Genomic DNA, 20428 nt, shown 5'->3' with positions numbered 1-20428 from the left:
AAGGACCTTTCTAGGAATAAATTTATAATCCTATTTTTTAGACATTTCTAAATTTAGTCCTTTACCTGAAAAATGTTTGTGGGTAGAGGTTTGAGAGACAGGATGCTATTTCATTTCTCTTCTGAAGCCACATTAGCACTCTGAACTAGTTAGGCACAGCTTTATCTTGTTAATATGCTTCTTTATAAATCTGGCTTTTCCCTAAATATTCATGCTGGGTTTTCCACTACTTATGAGAGGCTACTAGTTTGGTTTTTGATCATTTAAAGTGATTGGCTTTTTTTGTGTGTGTGGGGGGGGATAAAATATACTTAATAATTTAAAGAGAATAAAACTATAGGATCTCCTTAATTCTTTCTTCTGTCTCCAAGGAAGTGGCTATCATACTTTCCTTCAAAAATCTTTTCCAGAAGGGTTAATCAGAATACATACTGTTCTGGGGTGGGAAAAGAGGGTAGATGGAGAGAAAATTTGAAATTCAAAATTTTGTGGCAGTGAATGTTGAAAACTGAAATAAATCAATTTAATTAGAAAATTTAAAAAAATCTTTTCCAGTAACTCTCATAGCCACTGGAGCTCTCATGGTGCCAAGTGTCCTTCAGTTTCACAAGTCAGGCCTGAGTACACTGGCTTATAGATACTATCCCACAAAAATACTATACTGTTTTACAAAAACTACAAACTGACCCAGAGCTATCAAACTCCAATCAATATGAAAGCATTTTTTAATGCAGGGGGAGACAATGCAGCAAAATATATTAGGCTTGTAAACTTACTTGGTACCATGATGCAGCGATTACTTGAAATATAATTAAAATGTAAATTCAGAAATTGAAGCTGTAAATGACTTTTAACTCAAAGATAAAAAAGGTGCAATAAAATTGGATCCTCAAATTCATGTTGTAGAGTATGGCTTGCTGTTTTAACAAATTACATGTTTTCAACCATTCTAACATCGCTCATGCCTCAGCAACTTCAGAAATCAAAGAACAAGAAATTACATATCGCTATCATATATACCACAGAACTATTTATGTAATTTTCAACATCTTTATTAATGTTCCAAATTTTTAAAATAGCAATTACAAATCTGACAATTCAGAGTCCTGTTATCACAGCACTTAATTATATCTAATTTTGTTTTTTAAATTAAGGCACAAGACAAACAGCCTGGTAGTTTGCATTTTCCCATTTTGATCCTGCCCACACTTATCTTGCCTCTAAGCTCTCAATTTACAGTGACTCATTTCATTTTTTGTGCAGTATAGGGCTCTGCATATCCTGAAAAGATACCATACAGTTTTCAAGTTGTTTGCAAAATGGTTTAAGAAGTCTGTGTGAACTTGTCATCGAAGTGGAGAAGGCAGCTATGATGAGAATGTGCAGTTTCATAGAGGTTGGTGAAGTTTCTTGGACATCATTTTGCTATTTGCAACATTACCTTCCTCATATGCTGCTCTGCAGTGTTTACTTCACACTTTTCCACCGCTGCTATGGATTTAACTTTATTTCAGAAGAGAACCTGGGTCCATTTTCTCAATGATTTGGAAAAAGTTATTCAAGTGCAATTTCATAGCATTGGGAGACCTGGGCTTTAGTCCTGGTGCTGCCCCCCACTAGTTTGCTAATCCTTCACTTCCTCTTTTGGACTTTGAGTTTCCTTACCTGTAAAGTGAAAGGTGACTTCAGATTTAGCTCTAAAATAAAATGATGACTGCATGAGTAAACTTTGGCATAATGTAGTAAAAAGAACACTGGTGGGAAAATGTTAAGTTTAAGTCTTTGGAGTCAAAAGACCTGGATTTGAATCTTGATGTGGCTTGGGCAATTCACTTAACCTCCCAAAGCCTCGCTTTCTTGATCTGAAAAAAATGAGGGTATGAGACTAGATCAGTAGTTCTCAGAGTATACATGCACCAAGAACTGGTCTGCTACAAAGTATATGAGACTTAGACTTGTAATCACATTCATGAGTTCTCCTGACTCTCCTCTGTTGCAATTCCTCACAGCAAAAAATACTATACCATGCAAAGCGTATAAATAGGCAATTTTCAGATAAAGAAATCAAAGTTATCTATAGTCATATGAAGAAGTGCTTCAAATCACTTTTGATTAGAGAAATACAAATTAAAACAACTCTGGGTACCAGAGGAAAGGAAAGGAAAATGATAAATGTTGGAGAGGATGTGGGAATACTGGGACATTAATGCTTTGTTGGTGGAGTTGTAGACTGATTCAACCATTCTGGAGAGCAATTTGGAACTCTGCCCAAAGGGCAACCAAACTGTAACTTTGATCTTGTATTACCAGTATTAGGTGTGTATCCCAAAGAGATCATAAAAAAGGGAAAAAGATTTACATGTGCAAACATATTTATAGCAGCCCTTTTCGTGGTGGCAAAATACTGAAAACTGAGAGGATGCCCATCAATTGGAGAATCGCTGAACAAGTTGAGGCATATGAATATAATGGAATACTATTGTTTCATAAGAAATGATGAGCAATCTGTAAAGGCAACCACACTGGCATACCCAGGATGGCTTAGCAGCCATGGCTTTATTTAAACAGAACCAGCAGGTTCTTAGATCTGCTTTACTAGGAAAGATGGCTGTTTAAGGGGTCAACAATCTTTTTTAAATTACATTCACCAGCTCTGGGTAAAAGTCAGCACCCTGAACTTCAGAGAAAATATAAACAGAGAAGTAAAGACGAACCAACAGGGCTCTACTTACTGCCTGAATCAAAGCAATATTGCATTACACTTTACAGACATCCCTGGATCTAGAGAACCTTTACATCTGAGCAGTCAGGAGCACAGAATATATGGCCACTCACAGTCTCGACCAGGGAATTACAACATCCTTCTCATAGTCGAAGCCCCAGAGCAAAATATCAACTCAGAGTGCATATATACACTTTTCAGAGCCAGTCGGCATCACAACCCTCATGATTCAGTGCCCAATTAGAAATTAGCAAAATGGGCTCCATGTGAGGCCTATTAATGGGTGAGGAAAATCTTCCCATTAACATCACACAGGCAGACTTCAGAAAAACCTGGAAAGACTTGTACAAACTGACGCAAAGTAAGAAGCAGAACCCAGAAAACACTGTAAACAGCATCAGCAATATTAGCATCACAACGATCTAAGACAAATACAAAGGACTCATGGAAAATGCTATTCACATCCAGATAAACTGATGGGCTATGAATGCAGATCCAAGCATACTTTCTTCACTTTATTTTGTCATTTTTTTTCCCTTTTGATCTGTTTTTTAACAACTGTGATTAATATGGAAGTATGTTTTAGATAACTGCACATACATAACCTATATCAAATTGTCTACCATTTTAGGAAGGGGGAGGAGACAGAAAAATCTGAAACTTGCAATCTTGTAAAAATGAATGCTTAAAAACTGCAAATATATAATTGGGGAAAAATGCAATACTATTAAAAAAAATACTGTACCATGAACAAGAAATCTGAAAACCAACAGACCAGATAATCTCTAAGGGTCTCTTCCAGTTCCAAATGCTATGATAATCCTTATTAGAAATATCAGAACATGGAAAAAGAAAGTTAAAAAAAAAACCAAAAAGCTAAATTTGTTAGACTGTAAGAATAAACAATACTTGAGTAATAACTCCCAAAGACAAAAGAAGAAAATTTAGAAAATGGGCTTGTTCCCCTAATTATGCTTCCATAGAAGAGACTAGAAGGATAAGACAGATTATCTACAAATTTCTACTGTGTGTTCATCCTTCGTTGCCGAAGAAGATCATGCCATCAGAGAAATAATGACATGACTTGCACTTGACTTTGTTTTGAGTGAGGGCTGTGCAGGTCACCAGCCTCACTTCTCCAGAGCCATGTGAATCCAGTGACCAGACATTCATCAGGATGACTGGAGATGACCCAGGATGAGGCCATTGGGGTTAAGTGACTTGCCCAAGGTCACACAGTTAGTGAGTGTCAAGTGTCTGAGGTGAAATTTGAACTCAGTTCCTCCTGACTTCCTGCACTGGTGCTCTATCCACTGCACCACCTAGCTGCTCCTAAATTTCTACTACTATGACAGAACTATTTTTAAAAATTGAGTTTGAAATTTTTACATTTATAACTTATACAAGGATATCAAGGGTGAAGACAGACATAATCTGTTGAGTATAGTGAAGTTCATTCATAATAATCAAATTATGTAAAAGCAATTAGCCACAGAAACCTGTGGGTGAATTCTAAAAATGAGTGTACTGGGTACATCCACAATGTCCCTAAAATAAAGTCATCTGGGGCTAGTGAAAAAAGATGTGGTGTTAATTATTCCCAGAGCAGAGCATTTCTTTTAAACTCCAGAGTGGGAAGAACAAGATGGGAACAACAGACTGAAATATTTTCAGGATCTCTTTATGGTAATAATAATGATGATGATGATGTCTATGCCAGGTCCACCACCTACTCTAATCCAATACTGAATGGTCATACCTGCAGCAGGAAGCAGGAAGAACTACTCAATTCAAATCATGCCAGAAACCCAACTCAAAGCAGAAAAGCACTCCATTCCTCTGTACCCCTTTTATTTATACACTTGTGCAAAAGCTCCTTGAAGATTGAAACTAGTTTCTGAACCTGGTATTGTACAGCACAGTAGATGTTAGGTTTTTAGTATTTGTTTGCTGAAGTGCTTGTTGACAGGGCACCAGAATCTGTAGTAATGCACACCAATGTGGTTTGGGAAGGACAACAGGATTTAGTACCAGCCACGTCCAGTTTCGTTCAGTTCTACTGAAGCAAAGAATCACTGAAATAAGCACTGATGAGGAAAACTGAAGAAACCGTCCATTACTATTTCTAAGCTGAGCATCAGATTGATCAAGATGGATTAATATATTCACTATTAAAAGAATATTCAGCATACAACTCTAAAAACCTTGACCGATCTGAGACCCTCTTAATATGCTTTGATCCATGCTCTTGTCCCATATTCCTTTCGGGTCCAATGAAGTATCCCCTCTTTTATTCACCTTTGGCACAGTCTTGTCATTCATAGTAGACAAAGGAAAAGTCCCAGAAACCTGTTCTGTTCTGGCCAGTTTTCTTTTGCTCTAAGCTTTGGTGGTTAATATGCTTGACGAATTTTACAGTTTCTCGATCTCTATAAACCAATGCCAATGAATTCTCTTCTGGAGTCACTGTTAGGAGCTAAAACAGGTAACCAGAACAATAGTTAGAACAGATAATTTATTTCCCATGTACTGACTTCCTCCCTTCTTCCACATTTCATCAAATATCAGTGCCTTGGAACAAAACAATTTCTAAAATCAATCACTTAGAAATTTGAAAATCCTTTAGAAGTTTTTTTCCTGAGCTACAGTGGGGGTTGATGTTGCTCTAGGTATAAAAATATGTTTACAGCCATCACTAGATAGAACATACCAAAAGAAAGCACCTGATGAATTTATTACTCACTATATAGTTCATGTCCTTTACAAACTAACTCAAGAGAGCTAGGATATGGATATCATCTAATTATTTTTGACCGGTGGTTCTTTATTGTTAACATGATATTATAACAATTTATTTTGCTATCAGGAAAATCAGTTTCTGACTTATGCCGTGCACTTTCCTCTGAACCCATCACCACCACTATATAGTTTGTTTTCTTTTTTTCTGCTGTTATTCATCCTTCATTTTTAGTTTTCATAGATTATTTATTTTTAGTTTTCAACATTCACTTCCATAAGTTCTCAATTTTCTCTGCCTCCTCTCCCCCAAGACGGTATGCAATCCAATACAGGCTTTACATACACATTCTTATTAAACATATTTTCACATTAGTCATGTTGCATAGAAGAATTAGAAAGGGGAGGAACCATGAGAAAGAAATAATAAAACTAAACTAAACCAAAAAAAGACAGCAAATGAGCAAACTCAGTCTGCAATCAGACTTCACATTTCTCTCGGTGGGTGTGGATGGTGTTTTCCATCTTGAGTCTCTTGGAGCTCTTTCAGGTCCTTGCACTGCTGAGAAGAGCTAAGTCTGTCCAAGTCAGCACAATGTGGCTGTTTTCATGTTCTCTTGGTTCTGCTGCTCACTTCACTCAGCTTCAGTTCATGTAAGTCTCTTATGGATATTATTTATTATGTAATAATCTCCCACTGCACTCAGCATATTAAACAGTATGTAGGCAACTCAATAAATATTATGTTATAGCATTTCTCCTCCAAACTGAGTGTTCTTTTAAGAGACTTGAAACGATAGCAGGAAGACAAACACAGATAATATTTCCCAAACAGTTGTGGAGGTTCATAAGAACCAAGTCTCCAAAATACAGTGAGAGGTGTGCTGGTCTTGGAGTCAGATCTGTGTATGAGCCAAAGGTCTGATGCTTACAAGCTGTTTGACTCTAATCTAGTAACCTAACTTCCCTGAGCCACAATTTCTGAATCTGTAAAATAGGGATAATATGTGAACTAACTTACAAGGTTGTGGGGAAGGCAATTGTATACTTTAAAGTGCTACAGAATGACAATTATCATTTCTTAAAGTTTCCTCAAGAGCTAAAATGAAAATCCTAGAAAGACTTGTATGAACTGATGCAAAGTGGAATAAGCAGAAACAGGAAAACAATGTGCATAGTATTAGCAATATTGTGTGATGATCAACTATGAAGGACTTAATTTGTTTTGGAACTCAATGATCTAAAACAACTATTAAAGAGTTCACGAAGGAAAATGCTATCCATAGCCATATAAAGAACTGATGGACTCTGAAGGCAGACTGAAAGCCTAATTTTTTCACTTCATTCTTTCTCATGTTTTTTTAATGTTTCTTCTTTCACAACTGTGACTGATATAGAAATATTTTTTACATGATAGCACATATATAAAACTACATCAAACTGTCTACCATTTTCAGAAGAGGGGAAGGAGGGAGAAAAATTTGGAACTTAAAATCTTGTAAAAATGAATTCTAAAAATTTTCTTGACATGTAACTGGGGAAAAAATAAAATACTATTAAAATAAAAAATGTTACATTAAAAAATAAAAAGAGTTAGAAGGAACAAAGCACCAGAGCACCTCACCTCTTCATCTTCACCTTTGGCAATGTAGGAAGTAAAGCCACCATATTCTGTCTTCCATCCTTTAAAGGAAAATAAAAACCCACAGCACTCAGAAAATCATGGCTTTTGTACAACTGGGTAACAATTACATTATACATTCAATCTCTCCTGAACTATTCCCAGCAGGTGTATTCTGTGTGTATGATGAGGGAAAGGGGGAGGAGGACAGTCACCAAATTCATCACTCAGTGGTTGAAACAACTGTGACTACTGTCTTCTTGATTTCCCTGAATTCCTGTTAGTACTGACATCTTGGTTTATTTTCAACCCAAACAGATCTAACAGTAAAAGGCAGAGGGGGAAAATAGTAGTTACTCAGCAGGGAAACATGAAAAGCCTAGAATCTTAGGGGTAAGGGAATTTTGTGGGAGACACATGAAGGTGTCCATCTCATATTACAAGTTGTACAATCAAATTTTGTACTAGATGGAAGACTGCTTTCTGATATCTATTTTAACTCTTGGATTCTATGATTGAAGTAGCAAGGCAAAACACAAATGGCAAATTCAAATATGATTGAAATAGCAAATCAAGGCAAAAACTGGCATATGAAAGTCCCTGATCTGAGAGATTTCCCTACAGTGTAGTTAGAGCTGTATCCCTCTGGTAACACTGATACAGTCACCAAAAGAAAGGTGCCATTTTTCCCCCCTACTTACCTTTACAGCCACAGTAGAAAAGCAAGTCCAAGGCAAATTCAGTATTTTTGGTGTCATGCACTAGAGTGTAATGGCCATTCTTCCAATGCCTCAGCTCTCCAATGCATTTGGGGACACTTGATTCTAAGAAGAAACAATAAGAGAAAAATGGTTGGAAAATCAATTAGAACAAGAGAAATAATCTTGGCATAACTTGTTGGGTAAGAAAAGGAAGGCAATAATCTTAACAAGCCACTAGGGGGAAAACGTTCATAAAAGATCTGCAAATCTGTTAACTGTTATTGTTAACATAATTCAGTCTTATAAATGATTTTTAAAAATTATTTTGTCTGAAAAAATTCTAGATAGTCCCTTAAATGTCCCTTAGTTCTATCCATATTTATCAGTGAAACCCCTGAGCAAATTATGTTTTTCAAATCACCAGACTAAGAAATGCAAGCATCTTCTTACAGATAGATTTCTTCCAGTACATAGATTCCCATGAAAATCATTTTTAAAGTACAAAATAATCTTAGAGGTCTCCATTGTTTTTAGGCCCTAGACGTAAGAACCAATGCTTAGCTTTACCCTTAATATGGATACTTCGAAGACCCTTCTACATTCTCTTCTTGGCCAAACATTTACTCTCAAAACTTAAATAACTCCTCCATGCAAAAGAATCTCAAATCTCCACCTCAGGTCACGATCTCTTTTTCTGAGCTCCATATCTGCTTCTCCAGATGCTCCAGGACATTTCAAACTGTTATGTTCCCCTGGGCACCTCAAGCTCAATGTGTCCCAAACTAAGTTCGTTACCTTTTCTCCTCTACCTGCTATTCCTCTTGATTTTTACCGTTTTTGTCTTTGGTACCACTATTCATCCAATCTTCCATGCTTGCAACCTTGGAGCGCTTTACTGTTTTCTTAACTTTTATTCAACTAGTTACTGTTTTGTTTATTCCACATCAGCATCATCACTCACCTGTCTTCTCCTGTTCCCACTGTTACCATCACAGTCCAGGTCTTTTCTATTACACAACTGTATGATGACAATGATCTCCTAACAGGTCTTCCTTCCTCTTCTTTCTCCCACCTCAAACCTATTATTTATACAGCACCCAGTGTAATCATTTTTACATAAATATTGTCATGTTACTCTTCTACTCAAAAATCTTCACCTATGGTCTTCTTTTTTCAAGCTCCTGTACTTGAATTTCAAGATCTTTCACAATCTGATGCAATGTTACATGTATTGTTACACATTGTTACCATCTAAGCACTCTAGTTCATCCAACTGGCTTCAGTTTCCAAATCAGATACATCTTCCCTCCCTCCAGGCTTCTGCTCTCCATTCTATCCTTTAAAGTCTAACTCATGGAACATTTCCTACAGCCCTAATAAGCAGCAGTCTTATCTTCTTTGCATTGAATCCGTCATGCAATACTGCATAACATAGTAATGTTTGTGATTTATACTCTACTCCAAATATACTAAAAGCTTCAAAAGTGCAAAAACTATTATTTTATTTTCATATTTCTTCATCTAGTATAGTGCTTTTTACATAGCAGGCACTGAACAATTTGCTGTTGTTATTATGAATATCTTAATGGGGCACCTGATGTCAAGGTCCCTTCTAACTCTAAAATCCTATGAGTTCTATACTTCAAATAAAAGCTGTTGTCAGGTTTGGGAATGGCTGAGGGTAAAATCATCTGGGATTTGTTTTCTTAAACAAGTCTAGCATGTTAAGCGTTTTCCCACAGGCTTTGGGAGACCCCTGAAAGTAAGCTACACTGATGGCAGGTCAGAATCCTATTTTTGTACTTGTTCAAAGTGGTGCTGTCCCTTCATCTACAGAGTCACCTTGCTCACCAAATTTCATAGTGTACATCTCAGGAATGAAAATAACTATATGAAGCATGAGGAGAGAAAAGTGATGAATGAAACAGGGGAAGAACCACAGCCTGGTTTAGTAGTGGTTGAAAGTCTAAGCTGACGTTGTAGAAGCTCAGTTAATAACATCAAAAGAAGGAAGTACCTTACAATTCAAATCATCAAATATTATGATTAACAAGAAAGTTGTAGGCCTTTCTCTATTTCCTTTATTTTTGCTTTGTTCAAGTCAGATTACTTCTCCCTCTGGCTTCTCAATCTTGTTTATAGGTTACTTCCCACCATAATCCCTCCCTCTACAACTTCTTTCCATCCAGAGGATAATCTATTTTTTTCCTGTCTTCCTGTAAAACAGATTTTCCTTGGGCTGAAGCTCTCCTGAGCTTCCATTTCTCCATTCTATAGTTTTGTCTCTTTGTACATGAGGCTCATTTCATTAAGACAGATGGTATATCCCTTTCTTATGTTCTACATAGTTCCTAGAAGTCTGTTAATGTTCAATAAAGACTGATATTACAAGAGCAGCTTACTATTCTTTGCCTTTTCCTTCTCTGGTTCTAAGGCTGTTTCCATCTTGTTCTGTTGGCTTGTGTGGCCACTAGCCTCCTGACAGTTTTCTGGTTTGGAAGAAACATGGCTTATTTTTTTGCTTTCTTTTTCATTGTCTTCTGCGTGCTCCTCATCATCCTCATCTGAAAGGACGAGGAAGTGAAGCTTCAGGCCTGTGAAGTTGGACAGCAGCAAGAACAGGGCCTCAGAACGAAATAGTTCCATGCAGTCCCTCAAGACATCTGGAAGCTTCTCTTCCTCAGCTGTTTCATAAAACCTAAAAGGCAACAACTGTAAGGTGTTCATCACAGCTCCAGGCTTAAAAAGATGTAGATTACATAGACTTGTCACAAATTAAATGCCTCTCCCCAAAATTTAGCATGCATAAGAAGTTACAAAGTGAGACCATTTTGCTTTTTGCAGCCATTGGTTATCTCTATTAAACATGATACCAATTATGTGAGTCTTATGACCAGCAGCAGCACAGCAACATACAAGAGCAGAAGTTAAGTCAAGGACAAGTTCCTTACACAGAAAAGGCTACCTTTTGTTGGGGGGACCTCGTTGGCTCCATTCTAGATCTTCTTTCTCCAAAGCCTCACAAATCTCTTTATATTTTTCAGACTGAAAAACAAGTAATCAGAACAGTTAACACAATTCTTCATTATCCACAACCTTACATTCTTTTTGCTAGTATGTAACTATTAAAATAGGCTACACAAAAAGCTTATTTACTGAAAAATTACAGGTTCAACTTCTGTGACTTTAAAACCTGTTAAAATGTTCTTTATCCAGTGTATTTTGCCCTTAAGTCAATGACTCCTGGGAGCAGTTACAAGCAGCATAGTCTAGTCAAGAGTCTAGGTTCTAGTTTTAGCTAAGGATCTGAACACTCTGATTTCAGATTTGATTCTAATCACTCTTGATGGGACTTTGAGTAAGCCATTCAATTGCTTCAATTTCTTAATCTATTAAAAAAAACCCACCATCATAATATACCCCCACTAAATTCACAAGACTGTTTTAAAGATAAAACTGGCTAAATTTAGTTACAATCATTATCATTATAATGAAAGTCTACATATGATAAAAAGGCTAGTAGGCCATATTTGGTATAAGAAAATCGAAATTGAATGTAAATAATTTGTACAGCGTCTTGAGATTATGTGGGGAAGCCAGTATTTTTAGTTCCAGTTCCCTCACTAATTTTTTAACCTTAAGTATATCATTATCCCTCTAAGGTGCTTTCTAATTCTAGATCAATGACTTTTTATGATTCACTGTAAAGTGATTTTAACCCCATCACTAATTAACACATACTGAGCTCCTAAAGTCCCATAACAGATGTAAAAATACTGAAAAGTAGAAAAACCAAAAAAGTAGGAAGATAGTTTTATGTATAAGAGAATAATAGCAATAATATCAAGTGCTGTTTCTTTAAAGAAACTGAACTGCACATTGCAAATGTCCAAGAACCTTGATTCCACAGGGAATTAAAGTTTTTCTTATATTGGCATTTTTTGATGGAATAACAGAATTGCAGAAGATCAGCAAAGATAATCCCCTTGAAGACCTAGTTAATCTTCTACGCATCTTATGCTTATATGCTTCAAAAATAGTAAATATGACAACATGCAAAGCAATAAACAATGTATTGAACATGTCCTTTTGAGTCACCTTGAAAAATTCCTTCAGCAGAATTTCAGATCGCTCCTCAAATTCCTCTTGAATTTGAGCCTGAGAATCAACATCCATGTAGATTGGATTAATCCATTCGTACAAGATTTCACTCTGCAAAGAAACAGAAAATAAATGAGAGGCATCTACCAAGTCCCTAACTTTAATTCTTGGTCAAAAAATATGGGGGATTGGTAAAGTACAGGTAAATCATCTATTTACATATCTTCCAATTTATAAGTGGATGTTGCAGTTCTTTACATGAAAAGACAAAAGTCAACATTAGACTAGGTAGAAATCAACAGTTTATTAGGAACAGTCACTTGGAAATTTAGGGAAATAACTGAACCTTCTAGTTGTTAAAATAAAGGTAGCTTATTCTTACATCTCGTGGAATGTGAGGGCTAAGAGGTAGAAGGGGTTCAACATAGCTTGAGGGTCTTGTCTGAGGAGGGCCATGAAACCAGCCACTTATAGATAGTCGGCATTTTCCTTCAGATAGAACTTCAGACACCTGAAAGGATAAAATTAGGCACATATGAGTATGACATATAACTACAGAGATTACTCACCAAAGCATATACATTCTACTTCTGTAAAAGTGCAGATGAAATGTCCCAGAGCACCACACTTTGATGTGAAAACAACCACAGGGAACTTCACATTGGTAGGAAATAGGTACTCACTAAACTGTGCCTGATTTTGAAAGAATGCTCATTGATGGTTCGATCCATTTGTGCCTTGCCATCTTTACCTGGTGGTAGGATACTGGAGACACTTCAAAGAAAACCAAGGTGTTCCAAGAGGGGACGAGAGACTTGACAATCTGCTTCGGCTGGAAATGTTCTACACCAGGAGAAAGCACAAACAAAGGTGTAGTCCACAAATAGCATTAAGCGTTACTATTACTACTCTTGTTTAATTGTATGTAGAAGGGAAAATGATTACGTCCTGGTCCAGGTCCTGAAAATTATCACTTATTACTACCTGGCCTTCAGGTTCCTAAGACACTGAGGAAGTCATGGCCTCTCTCTGGGTCAGTTTCCTCTACTGTACAATAAGAGGGATGGAGTAAATAATCTTTAAGGTTCCTCTAGATTCAAATTCTAAAATTTGAGGATCTTAAAATGGTAACAGTTCTTTCCAAAAATGGGGAGAGCTGGTTTTAACAATGGCATCTTCTTGACTATTAGTCACATGGAAAGCATCTGGTCATATGGAATGACAGTGTAAATGAAAAGGATTTTTTTTACTCTATACCTTTCTACTGAATGATCAACATAATTATTCAGGTGAGGCTGACTACTTTAACTTACCTAATTATCTACCTAATATTAAATCATTTCTCCCACCTGACAAAGCTTAGATTTATTTCCCTTCTAATTCAATAATTCAATGAATGGATTTGATTAATGGTCACATATGAAAACATGAAACCTGAGTAAATTTCCTTGTTCCTTTTTGAAAAACACAGATGATGGTACCAAGAGATAAGATGTGGATGTCTTTTTTTATCTTACCATCCGTACTGTACAGGTCCAAGGTACCACCAAGGCTCTTGTCCCAAGGAGGAACGAGATAAAGAATGAAAGCAATTCTTCTTCCCTCTAGTTCATCATCATGGCATAGTAGGATATCTGCAATGGTATACAACTGAGTACCTGGGCTACTATATATTTACATTTGCAGCAGCTAATCTACACCAAATTTTAATGCTTATCTAAGTGACAGAGACTTAAATCTTTATTCTAGGTATGTAGCACAATGGAGAGAGTGCTAGACCTGGGGTCAGGAAGACCTGAGTTCAAATCAGACCTCAGACATTTAACAGATATGTAATCCTGGGCAAGTCACTTAATCTATCTGCCTCAGTTTCATCTATAAAACTGGAAAAATAATAATGTTCCCCCTCCAAGGTTACGGAGAGGATAAATATTTGTGAAAGTGCTTTGTAAATCTTAAAAGCACTATATAAATGCTAGCTATTACTATGATTATTATTTTTGAAATTGTGAATTTTAGAAAGTTAAAATAACAGCAAGATATAGTGAAGAGCACTAGATTTAGAGTCAGGAAGACTGAGTTTAAATTCTGACTCTAAACCTACCAGCTAGCTGTGTGATTATGAGCAAATTCCTTTGCCTCAATGAACCTGTTTCTACATCTCCCAAATGTGGATAATAGAATGTAGTTGCATCACACACTTATTTACGTAACTATAAACGCTTTTGCCCATTATTCTATTCAGTGAATATGAAGTATGAATGTCCCCTCACAACCCAGTCTCTGATAAGGCACCCTACATGCTAAACGCTGTCAACACTCAGAACTGTTCTATAGCCAAAAGTGCGAGAAAAGTGGCAGCGATGAGACACTGGGCAGTAGAGTGGCAGTGCTTTGGCCAACTGTGGTTTCCGTATGTCCCATCCTTGCAGAGCATTATAAGGTTCACTTTGAAACTTCTGGTTCTTTGTACTTTTCTTCCATCCCATCACAGGGATGATCAATAAAACAAGTGTAGGAAGAGACATAATCATTCCCTTACAGTGTTTTGCACATGCAACAGGAAACAAATAAAACCTCAGAGACTGGGATCAGAATTTCCTAATGAAAAAAATGCTTCCCCCTAAGTATACTCATTAGTAATATCCATTAAGAATGTAACTTTTATTTTTCTCACCTGTATACTCATACTTAGCACAGAAGATATCAATGGTTGATTCCAAGTCAATCTTAGCAATGTCAGAAAGCCATCTCCGAAAATCTTCAAAGAGAATTTTCCTAAAAAGCAAAGGTGCCAATCGTCGTGTTATACATAGTTTTTTGTGTTCCTGATCTAGGCCACAGGTGTTATTGTTTGAAGGCAGTGAAACACATCAGAGGAATTACCAAGTTCCTAGGATTTAATGGGAGCTACTTTTTTCAGGATACTAGTTACATAGACCAAAAAAACTAAATGTCCTTGCACAAACCAATATAAATGTCACATAATATGCTTAGTGTAAAAATTACATGGATAGGATTAGGTTTTGTAGGTCACAATATATTTCATAAGTCCTAAAGCTACTAGACCCTTTAGATGAGCAACAGATCCAAAACCTTAAATGTGAATTCCCTTAATATTTGGCCCTACCATTCACTGGCAAGACCAATTTCATTAACTTATTTCACAGAAAGGCTTCATTTACTAAATCTGCATCTATGCCATTGGAAAGCTTTTACTTTAGCAAAGTCTCTTCTTGCAACACTTTTCAATTCTTAACTGTTTCATACAATCTACCTAGAAAAATTCCAAGATCAGTAGTTGGCTGGATAAACTTCACAAAATAAATCCACTTTAAAAAAGGATCTGTTCTGTAAAACTTAGATTTAATAAAAAGGCTGCACCCAAGAACCTACAAGGCCACATATGGCCTCAAGGCTGAAGGTTCCCTACCCCTGCTCTATATAATGCTGATATTTCTAAAAGGACACTAAACAAATGCACAGCACTGCAAATGAGCTACAGTTAATTCAGTTCTAGAGTTCAGGGATTAGAAACAAGGGCTCTAGTTCCCTGCTGCTGTGCATTAGGGACACTTCATTTACCTTAAGGCAGAGATGTGAAGCTCGTCTCTATTCTTCAGATCATCCGACTTGTGATAATGGAAAAAAAAACTCTCAGACATTAGATATACAGGCAAATCATTGTGTTCTTACAAGAACTTTTGTGACGTAATTGAAAAAAGAGAAAATAACGGGTTGCCTGAGCTCAGTACCTGTCTCCTCTGACTCTGAACATAAAATCAATACTACCTAGCTTACTACCTAAGTGTTCTGCTTTTGTAGGTCTGTCTTATGTTAACATCAACATTACAAGTCCTGTGAAGGCAGGGATTATTCCTTATCTTTTCCTTGTATCCTTAATAGTGCTGGGAAACATGTAAGATATCTGGAAAGGTAGCTATGGTAACAACATGGATCTCAGAGTAAGGCAGATTCAGTTTATTTATTATTTTGGCAACCTAATTTTCCTCTTTTTTAAACCAAGGTATCATAAAGATGTAATTAGCTATCTGACTAGCAAAGAAGGTAAGCAAGTCATGTGGCAAGATTGACAAATAATTGTGTATTCAGTTGATATTTACACAAGAGGAGGGTTTTAAGCAGGTTGGGTCTACACCTTTGTGTAAGATTTATATGACATGGATAGGAATGGCAGAAGAATAAGAAGGCGCAGATGAGTTGTGATCTGCACCTCTGGAGGGAATAGCTACGTTAAAGAAACCAAAGATGCACTGTAACACTGAAGAAGCTATTGATTTATTGTTCTCTTAATATTGTAAAAAAACCCAAAAAACCCAACACCCCATAAAAAAGCTAGTTTAAAAAAAATCACTCCTATTATCTTTATTCCCTCATTTTTTTCTATTTTCCTGCTAATGACCAAGATTCCTTTTTAAAGGGTTGTTAGTTTGCTGAATCTGTTTTCTCTAACTGCATACGTAGTTGATTAAAAATATCTCTTCTTAATTCATCAGTGTTTTCAGAGATCTAATTTTTCCTCTGAGTACTACTTTTATTGGATTTCATATATTCTGACATATTGTCTTATTATTAGGATCATTCTTTTAACCTGCCTGTGATTCAGAATGCTACTACTTAGTCTCCATTTAGGTCTATACATTTTGCTTATGTTTCCTCTATGAATAGTAGTTTTCATTATTTAACAATCTATAAAGAAAATATTTACCATTTTTATGTCCTAAAACATGATCAATATTTGTAAAGCTATTACTGATGCTCTGAAATAGGTATATGCTTAAATATTCCCAATGAGAAGCTGTCATAGGTGTTTCAAATCTAATTGTTCCAATAATTTGTTCAGTCTTTTATCTTCTTTGATTCTCATCTTTCTGCTAGATTTACAGAACTCTAAAAAATATTAGTTTCCTACAATTATTATGTTATTACCAATATCTTCATAATTCTGTTAGCTTTTAAGAACTTATTAATGGCAATACACATATAATTAATATTGCCTTACTGCATATGATATCTTTAAACAACAGAATTGACACTAAATTTTTATTACTACCTTGTTTAAAAATCATGGTTCCAACCCGTTTTTCTAGAATCAAATAAAGGAAAACAAATTTTGCCCCAATCTTTCCTTTTCACTTGGTATCCCTTTGTTTTGAAATACCTTTTCTGAATACGGTAAATTGCTGAGTTTTTTCTTATCCATCTTTCCATTCTCTTTCCTAGGGAATTAATCTATACACTTTCAAGATTATAACTGTCAAGTTTGTGTTTTCCTCTATGGGAATTGTTTTCTTCTCTTTTCAGTCAGTACTTAGTCCTTGCGACTTCTTTTGCTTAGATTAATTTGATTCCAGTTATTTCCCACCAATTCTCCATTCTGCCCTACTTCCTCATGCTCAGGTCAATTGTGTGTCAGTTTATGATTCTGTCCTTCCATTTCTCAGCCTAGATAAGAGGTATGGTACAGAATCTGCCATGGTCCTCTCCCCAAACCATTCTCTTAGTTTCAGCAATGTACATTTGCCCATTCCATTTTTATAAAGAGCTAAGTTGAAGAGGAATGATAAGTGAAGTTGTCAGAATAGTACTATCAGCATTTACATATAGCAGTTTAGATTTACAAAGCACTTTACAAAAATTATTTTATTTTATCTTCACCACAGCCCTGGGAGGAAGGTGCTATTGCCTCCATTTTACAAGTGAGGAAACTTGAGGCAGAGGTTAAGTGATTTGCCCAAGATTGCACCACTAGTATCTAAGGGAGGGTTTGAACTCAGGCCTCCCTAACTCCAGGTCCAGTGTTCTACTCACTGTGCCACCAAACTACTTATATGTATGTTGCTCACATACTTATATACATAAGAATTATACACATATGTACACCTATAACAGCATATTTAAGTCACTTGAACCTCAAAACAACTGTATGAAACGGCTATTGCAAGTATTGTTACTACTAATTTATAGAGGAGGAAACCAGTTTGGGGAGGGTAAGTAATTCACCCCTAAGTCAGATGGCTATAAAGTACCACAGCTAAGATTCAAACCTATGTTGATTAATTCTAAGTTTTTCTAATCTATGATACTGCCTTATGAAGACAGGTATCAGAAAGATAAAAGTGAGAAAAAGATGTATATTTCTTTTGCTACAATTGTGCCGAAAGTATTAAGCAGTAAAATAAAAATAAGGCAACCATAGTAACCTAACTGGGATTGGTTGAACCTTGTATTAAATGACCTTTGAGGGAGCATATTTAAGTGGCATAAATAGTTTGTGAATACACACCTGTTTGAATTTGTACAAGTCATTGCATTTCTCATGAAAATCCAAATCCAAAAGTTCCTTTTGAAGTCCTTCCAAGAAAGTCTGGCACTGGATGAAGTCTGGGATCACACAGTGATGGAAAGGATCTGGGTCTATGACTATGGCATCTTTCATAAAAGAAAACAGTGTTAATATTTTGCTGGGGAGGTCTGAGGGATTTAAGGGGAAGGGATGAATAGGAAATAAAACTTCATGGTCTAAAATACAGAAGAAGAATTGGTGGTCTTCCACTTTCTATTTACTTTTACCCTATATTTTGTGTTCTAGTTCACCTCCCACTTATTTCCCAAAGTTCTACCCAGTTTATGCATAGTTCTTCCATAACTCTTATTGTACATTTATTTATCCAGCCCACACCTCTCTTTTGACATCCAGTCTTGTATCTCCAACCACTTACTGGACATCACAAACTGGATATCCTGGGGACATCTTTAAACCAATTATATCTAAAACTGAAGTTATTATCTTTTCTTTCCAAACCCTTCCCTCTTCCTTTCAAGGGCACCACCATCCTCCCAGTTACCGAGGCTCACAACTTAGGTGTCATCCAAGACTCCTACCTTTCAATCCTCACAACCAATATTTCACAACATTACTAAGATATATTCACTCCCCTTTTCCTTTCCAACACTTTGTGCAAGCCTCATGCCTAGACTCTGAAGAGCCTGCTCGTTGGCCTCCCTGACTCCTCTCTCCCTCTTTGCAATCTATCCTCCACCCAAATGTCAGTGATCTTTCTAAAGTGCAGGACTGATCACATCACCCTCTCACTCTTTACTGAAGCCCAGTGGTTCCCTAGTACTTCCACGATTAAACATAATATCCTCTGGCTTTTGAAACCTTTCATAACCTGGCCTACTCCTACCTTTCCAGTCTTTTCACATTTTATACAGTCCGATTCAACTCCTAGCAGGTAACATTCCATCTCTTCATTCTATGCTCTGCCTCCTTACTTCCTTCAACTCTCACCTAAAATCTTACCTCCTACAGGTCCTGCTTACGGTAGTCCACCTTCCCTCTGAAAGGACTCCCTCCAATTAACCTGTAATATATCTTGATCGGACATAGCTGTTTGCATGTTGTCTTTCCCATTACATTGTGAGTTCCTTGAAGGCTGAGACTGTTTTTTGATTTTCTTTGAATCTCCAATGCTTAGCCCAAAACCTGGCTAAGGTGCTTAAGAGGTGCTAGTCCAGTTGGGTGGACAAGTATTGACTACTGGAGTTTGTACTTTTATTCATACAACCAATATCTATTAAGCACCTATTATATACAAAGTACTCAAACATTTTAATGATTTTTTTCTTTTCTCCAACCAGACTGTAAATTCCCTGAGGACAGACACTTTAACAATTTCTAATGAATGTCCCACAGGTCTTCGCAACATCATTAACGAGTAAAATACCCTGGCTCCTTTCTTTAGATCCGCAGGCCCATTACTGGGCACAACAAGGAGTCTTTGCAGGTTGGCAGGATCATCAGATTAAACTCCCCTGGCATAAAACTGGAGAACTCAAGGTCACCGGCGGGCAAGGATCAATCACCTGAGTGAGGAGGTTTGAGTTATTACCAATAACTGGGAGAATCAAGGACGGGTTCAAGGAAGAGGAGAAAACGCTGGAGTTACAAAGACCCAGCTTGTTCCCTCAAGGAAACTACAGTTCACAATTCTGAACTAGGCTTGGCTACAGAAAACACCTTTCCGCAGGATCACCTTCCCTTCCAGTCTTTCGGCCAGGACCCTTCCTGGCCCCGCCCCTCTGGGCTCTGGCCCCGCCCCTCTGGGCTCTGGCCCCGCCCCTCTGGGCTCTGCCCCCGCATGCTTGCAGCCCCCTCCTCACCCTTCTCCCACCCCACCCCCCACCCTCCCAAACCAGAGCAGCAACTCCATGCGACCGCCGCTCGCCCGCGGTTACCGTGACTGAATCTCGTCCTTCGGCTCCAGGCCTCAGCCACCTGGTTTTTCAGCAATTCTTCACGGATAGCGGCCGAGAACTCCCCTGTCAACTCCCGCTTCCCCTTCTTCTTTCCCTCTGAGACACGTCCCGGAGCCGCGCGCCGTTTCCCGCTCATACCTTCGGATCGCTTTGCCTCCCAAACCAGAACACTGCTACGAGTCGCGCGCCATGCGGCAAATGCGTCGCACCCACCGATACTACAACTCCTAGAATTCCCCCACTACCCACGAGACGCCCAATGGA

At 37.3% G+C, this 20428-nt stretch overlaps 1 protein-coding gene across 4 annotated transcripts; it reads right to left on the bottom strand.

The window, feature by feature from the left end:
• Window positions 1–1036: 1036 nt before the first annotated feature.
• On the bottom strand, window positions 1037–20300 carry OGFOD1 (2-oxoglutarate and iron dependent oxygenase domain containing 1). Of its 4 annotated transcripts, none has more exons than XM_072632290.1 (14): window positions 20144–20300; window positions 18189–18334; window positions 15467–15513; window positions 14559–14659; window positions 13399–13515; window positions 12633–12724; window positions 12264–12392; window positions 11879–11992; window positions 10746–10825; window positions 10183–10478; window positions 7781–7903; window positions 7083–7141; window positions 5021–5198; window positions 1037–1862 (listed from the first exon to the last, which is right to left on the bottom strand). In XM_072632290.1, exons 1-13 carry the CDS (start codon window positions 20298–20300, stop codon window positions 5037–5039), a joined length of 1623 nt encoding a protein of 540 aa, XP_072488391.1. In that variant the 3' UTR covers window positions 1037–1862; window positions 5021–5036. The 4 variants fall into 4 exon arrangements, 3 of the variants coding, with proteins under 3 accessions (XP_072488391.1, XP_072488390.1, XP_072488392.1); XR_011972195.1 differs by lacking the exon at window positions 1037–1862 and adding an exon at window positions 8742–8859 and having other exon boundaries at window positions 4557–5198; XM_072632289.1 differs by lacking the exon at window positions 1037–1862 and having other exon boundaries at window positions 4160–5198.
• Window positions 20301–20428: the final 128 nt, after the last annotated feature.

The sequence above is a fragment of the Notamacropus eugenii genome, chromosome 1, assembly GCF_028372415.1.
Source record: "Notamacropus eugenii isolate mMacEug1 chromosome 1, mMacEug1.pri_v2, whole genome shotgun sequence".
In the NCBI taxonomy this organism is placed as follows: Eukaryota; Metazoa; Chordata; class Mammalia; order Diprotodontia; family Macropodidae; genus Notamacropus; species Notamacropus eugenii.
Note: the sequence above shows the minus strand (reverse complement) of the source record. Positions and strands in the feature narration are given on the sequence as shown.